Genomic DNA, 6029 nt, shown 5'->3' with positions numbered 1-6029 from the left:
CAACTATCTTGGGTCCTTTATTAATAAACATGGTACGGAGAACAAGCCTGGTAATTTTTGGCAGTCTTGGGATCTGAGTGAAGGGCCAGGCAGGTGCTCTGCTTACACCTGAGCCACGTCCTTAAGACCAAACGAGCCTGACTTTTGAAGACCCTATATACTCCTGGTACTGGCTACTCTGGCAGATGGTAAATCCTCTACTATTTGCATTTTTCCTTTATGATTTAGATGAAAATTTTATAGATTTTAACACTTCATACAATTTGCTTAGTTTCACTACTTTTAGACACATGGTTTTAGACCATGAATACTATTTCGCACTGGTAACAAATTAAAATCTTATAAATTCTTTAAAACAATTCTGTGTCTAGGAAGGCACGGAAAAGGCTGGCAACAAAGTTACTCTTCATAGTGTCCCCTTAATGATTTTTCTCTTGCCACCGTATCTTTTCCTACACAAGGTTATTTCATACTCCCAAAGCATTTATAAATTTCATGCTTTGATGAAAACTAGAAACAGTGATAATGTTCAAAGGTTTTGGTACATATATCACCCACTTTAAGACAGGTAAAATAATCATTTGGGAGTAAAAAAGTAAAATAGAAGAAAGCTGAAACAATAGTGACTTTCCATGGCACTTTCTGTAGTTCAAAATAGTATTAGAAAAGATAAAAGATTCCAGCTTGTATCATCTGTGTTCATTGGCCACTACAAATCCAAAACACATCTCATTCAAAATTAATGGCACTATTGTTATGAGACTCCAGTAACTACAAAGTGGTGACAGAAAACTATTAACGGCGTAACCATATGGTAAAAGTATCAATATTTCAAGTTCAAAGCATACCTAAGCACTCACAGAATATATTCAAACTGGCATCTTTAAATTCTGTGTGTCTGCTTTAAGGCAATGCAAAGATAACGGGCAAAAATTTAGCAATTGTGTTTATATGTAATGGGATTTGAAATTTTAATAAAATTCTTGGCTATTTAAGTCTGAAGTTTTCTGAAGGCACCGGTTTAAAAGGAAACAGTTCAAACCATGAAATTATCAGTATTCACTTTATTTCAAGCCAAAGTTTTACATAAGACCAACAAACTAAGTGTGGGCAAACTATTCATTCACATTTGAGAAATTACATGGTTTCAGGTAGGTTTTGAAAAAGTTTGTTGCCATAACACCAGAGTTTAATCTGAAACCACTTAGGGTATTTGATAAGTGTACATACTGGAGGTGCTGACAGGGAAAAACACAATGTTATGGAAGCATATACAACTCAAACCCACAATGCAGACACATTCATGTTGAATAGGTAATGTTCTTCTTTCACCTTTTAGCAAAGGTAGTGAAAAATATTAATCATCATCAAATAAATGCTCAGAATTACCAAGTAACAGTTAAAAATGACCAGGATCCAAACAGGTTATTTATCTATAAAGAAGTGACAACACTAAAAAACACATTGAAAACCAGTGTCTGAAACTTCGTGGGATTTAAAAAAATATTCCATTAACTTGAGATTGCAATAATTTTTTTTAACCAAATATCATTTGACTGGCAATTCTGATATAATTTACAGCTGTGATATCCCTAAAAGGAATACCTACATATCATGGCCTATCAAATATAATCTGCATTTTGCAAATCAATATAAAAATTTATCCATCATTTCTACATTTTACACTTTTTTAAAATTAGGTTTTAAAGCTAAGTGAATTTAGAATTCAAATTAAATTTGGAAACTTAATATAGTGCTCTTCATAACCATCCCATTCTTTAAAAAAAATTTTTGGAACACTGGAAATAAATGATTATTAAAATGTGACAACGTAAGGAATTTTTAAAGGAAAATTAATTAGATGCCATTTGGCATTTAATTTCAAAAGTATATTTTGTCCCATCTTTCTCACTAGCAAGAGACTAAAACACAAACATTTTTTTCCATAAATATTACTACAGTAATCAGAATGCAAAAAGGGGTTGGTGAGCATTGCTTAGATACTTAAAACAAGGGTAACGCTTTCCTACTCACCTAAAAGAAAAATGTTTTTGATTACCATATTATAAACATCAGATTTGCTGGCCAATGTTAAAAGATCCAGCAGAATTTTAACTCAGCAACACTTGAAAATGAATATATATACATACATGTACACATGTAAATATATATTCATTTTATTGTCAATATATTTAATAGGCATTCCCCCACAAAATTAACTCATACTTAATTGCCAGTTTTAATAAACACTTGTTCACAGATCATCCATTTGTCCTAAATGAAGTTAGGCAATATCAAATGTTCTGTTATGGTCTCCATCTTCTTCAGAATCATCCTCTGAAGCTGTTGAAAGAAAACAGGATGATCAAGAATCATTTTAAGGGAGATGAGAAAGGGAAATGTAAATATGAAGCCAGAACAGCAATGAATTGTAAAATAAAAATCCCAATTTAGTATATTGTTTGGTCAAAATGGTAAGTTATCATGACAGGGTTAGGGTGGTTTGACTGTGGGTGATACCCATTCACAACACCCCCGCCCCCACATCTTTTTGTGATGTTATATACTTTTTATAAAAATGAAAATGCTTAAACAACGTGGTTCAAAGAGCATCTTCTAAAACATTTTTGAGACCAATTTGTCTTCATAGTAGCTAATGATATATACACTAGAAAAAAAGTGAATTTAAGGCAAGTGCTCTCACACACCTGAGTAGAATCTGGCTTATTACCGCTGCATGTTTGATGCATCCGATGAGAATGAAAAAAAATGTACATAGAATAACAGGTTATGGGTGTTCTTGCAACTTATATCAAAGCTATGTCTATACAATGTGAAGAAAAAGCTCTATTTAGTAAGTCCAAAAAAAAAAAGAAAAAGAAAAAAAGCTTTATTTATATAGACACAGCCTAAGTTAAAATAACTGGATTCAAAAAATCCTCCTGTTGAAATAATTCCCATGTCTCCAACTTGTCAGAAATATGACTTATGCAACATTTCTGACCTCAGTTTATCCAAGAGTCATCAGTGGCTCAAGATTAAATATAAAGTATCCAAGAATGGCTTTACCAAGGACACAATAGTTGGAAAAAAAAAAAAAAACACTAAATTTAAGTATTCTATTAACTGTTTTACACATGAAAGAAAATGAAAGTTCACTAAAATAAACATCTACCCAGCATTTACGTCCCTGATTATAAAGGACATAAAGGTTTAATATACTCTTTTCTTGTATTAACACTGGACAATTTAAGAGCATCCAGCAAATGGAATCAATCCAAAGCAAAGCATAGGAAAAAAATGAAACATTTATAGAGGAAATCTACTTTTAATAAATGACATCAAGTATATGTCTATCTCACAACTGAGATAAACCCTATTATTTTTGTTGTATTATTACAGGAATGTGAAAGTAAAACACAAAATCCCTCTTTTAGGGAACTTTTTGTATTTTTCAGTTGATTAATTCCACAGAAGAAAATTCAGTCGAAATTAATTTTCAGGATAAATTAGTGTTTTTGGGGTACAGGGGACAGGCAGAGGACTTGAACCCAAAGGAAACTGCTAGGAAATTGCTCTTCAATTGAGCCATGGCCTTATTCCTTTTACTTTTTTGGTTTATTTTCAAGATAGGTTCTAGTGCTTTTGCCAAGGGCCAGTCTATGCTCTGCTTCCAGACTAATTGGGTTTACAGGCATGACCTATTACACCCAGCTCAATGTTCTGGTACTTTGGAATTAATTTGTAGCACTCACATTTTTCACTATCAGCTGAGCTTGGGTGTATGTTACCTCCATCTTTTCTTCTCTCACATATTGGGAAAGACTTTGATGTATGTAGGAAGCTATATTCTAAATGAGAATGCTTGTTTTTAAAAAAGGAGAAAACTGGGGAAAATATACTGAAACAAGTGACCATCATCATGTCTGGCAAAATGTAATTTTCAAAAATAAATTCCCACTGACTCCTTTATTTTCACATATAGCAATTAAAACTGTGAAATAATGTGTTGTCAAATCCTTTTCAAACATGAAATTAGTATAGGCTTAACAAAAATTCATGTCTTAGAATTTTCAAAAAATTAAGTCCTTAACCTATCTTCAAAAGATGTTATGCTTCCTCTAAAGGAATACAGGAATGGGGAAGACAGTTGATTTAGTTGAAAGAATTAAGACAGGTTGGATTTGGATGGGGGCAATCCAGGATTCCCTAGGAACTGTTCCACAGCCAACAATTCCTGTGCCCATCTAGTATGAAGCACCATGGAGGTACTATAGAACTTTATCAAGAGGATAGGCTGTGCAAATGCCCACAAAGACTGGGGGGATTATGTGCCCTTTTAACTAAGAGCTGGACTATGATTTGAAGAGACTGCATCTACCTACCTACAAAAGTCCATGAAGAACTGAACAAGGAACAAAAAAAAATTATGGCATTTACAATGGATTCAGAATCAAAGCAAACTTTCTCCCTTTTTTACCTGGAACCATACACAAGCCAAAAGAAAACTTTTATGATCTGGTAAAGCTAAGTAAGAAGTAAAAATTTCTTTATATATTTTAAAAAACCTTAAGAGATACAGTTTAACAATTAAATATGTATCTCCTTTTTTATTATATATGATAAATTAAAAAAAGTAAAATACTACTGGTTAAAATTATATCCTACAGTACCTTAAAACAAATACAATTTAAAAAAATATACTGTTAAGAAAATTAGTGTCATTTGTCTAACCCATATTATCCAAATTAATTAAGCTATAAACCAAAGCTCTAATTTGGTAGGAAAGAGTGTATATTATACATATATATATATATATATAATACACACACACATACTTAGATTTTTTTCTGTGGGTTTAACTTGCAAAAGTAAATTCAACAAGTCTGGGGAGGGGAAATTCCACCTACTTTCAAGATCTTCCATATGTGCCTGAAGAGTTCTTGCAAGGTTAATAAACTAGAAACAATGCAGAAAGAAATACAGTAGTTTAAATGTTGCAAATGGATCTAAAAAGAATCAGTATAGGAGATTCATTTCTACTTAAAAAAAATCAAACACCATTTTAATCCTTTATACATGGGTCTTTCTCCCCTATATAAAAAATTATAACCTTAAGGGTATTATTGTTAAATGTTTTATATAATCATTAGTCATGGAGAAACCAGTTACTTGAAATTCGAACAGATACAATAAAATAATTTCATCTAATGGTATCTTCCTATATAACATTAAAAAAAATTTATGAAATAAAGGGGAAAACCAAAAACCAAACCAACCAAACAAAAACCCCACCCCTCTTACTATTTGGACACAAATGAATTCAAATTTGCCTGCCTAAACTTGGTAAGAGTACATATTTAATTCTATACTTGAAAAATAAAATCATAATAGTAACTTCTACAGACTTCTATACATGTTACATGGTTTATTCATCTCAAGATTTTCAGAAATCATTTTAGAGCACTAACTGAAGTGGGGCGGGGAGTCCATGGTTTAAGTACTTAGAAGTCAAGAAATCTTTGCTGAAATTCTGAATGCTCAATGGTTTGTTCTCTTTTCTACCAATTATAACCTGTCACTTGACTCACAATTATACTGTACACATACTGAAAAATATATTACTAGCTTAAAATATTATACAATTTTGAACTGCATTTTTTATAATTTTCTAAATAAAAACATTACACCTTAACATGAACTTCACTAGTTTTATCACCAAATTGAACATTTATATCAATTGCAGTATAAAGGACATATTTATGAACACATTTCAAGATATGAAGTGTTTGGAATGCTGCAGTTAAGGACAGATAGTGATCACAGGCTCTGCCACACACAAAATGGCCAACGCAGCAGACTGTAAGTTTCCTGTTGGTACACTGAGGCAAACAGCACTGTTACTTAAAAATTCAGGCTAACAAAATGCTAGCCTGAATGTGCTATATGAATAATAGTATACCTAGGAACACCAACTAGTTCATACCTTAAATAGTTTGTAATGTGGACACTTAGAAATTAGTATACTG

At 32.1% G+C, this 6029-nt stretch overlaps 1 protein-coding gene across 7 annotated transcripts in view; it reads right to left on the bottom strand.

The window, feature by feature from the left end:
- Nucleotides 1-1049: 1049 nt before the first annotated feature.
- Nucleotides 1050-6029, bottom strand: part of Marchf7 (membrane associated ring-CH-type finger 7) — a 50253-nt gene continuing 45273 nt past the window's right edge. For 4 of the 7 annotated variants that reach the window (XM_074070923.1, XM_074070919.1, XM_074070922.1 and 1 more), the window contains 2 exons: nt 4911-4959; nt 1050-2343 (listed from right to left, as the gene is read on the bottom strand). In XM_074070923.1, coding sequence (XP_073927024.1) covers nt 2285-2343; nt 4911-4959 — 108 coding nt within the window. In that variant the 3' untranslated portion in view covers nt 1050-2284. Of the gene's footprint in view, nt 2344-2708; nt 2734-4910; nt 4960-6029 lie in introns of all 7 variants that reach the window. The other 3 variants (XM_074070924.1, XM_074070921.1, XM_074070920.1) reach the window with 2 other exon arrangements.

The sequence above is a fragment of the Castor canadensis genome, chromosome 4 (genome assembly GCF_047511655.1).
Source record: "Castor canadensis chromosome 4, mCasCan1.hap1v2, whole genome shotgun sequence".
In the NCBI taxonomy this organism is placed as follows: domain Eukaryota; kingdom Metazoa; phylum Chordata; class Mammalia; order Rodentia; family Castoridae; genus Castor; species Castor canadensis.
This window is presented reverse-complemented; position numbering and strand designations above follow the sequence as displayed.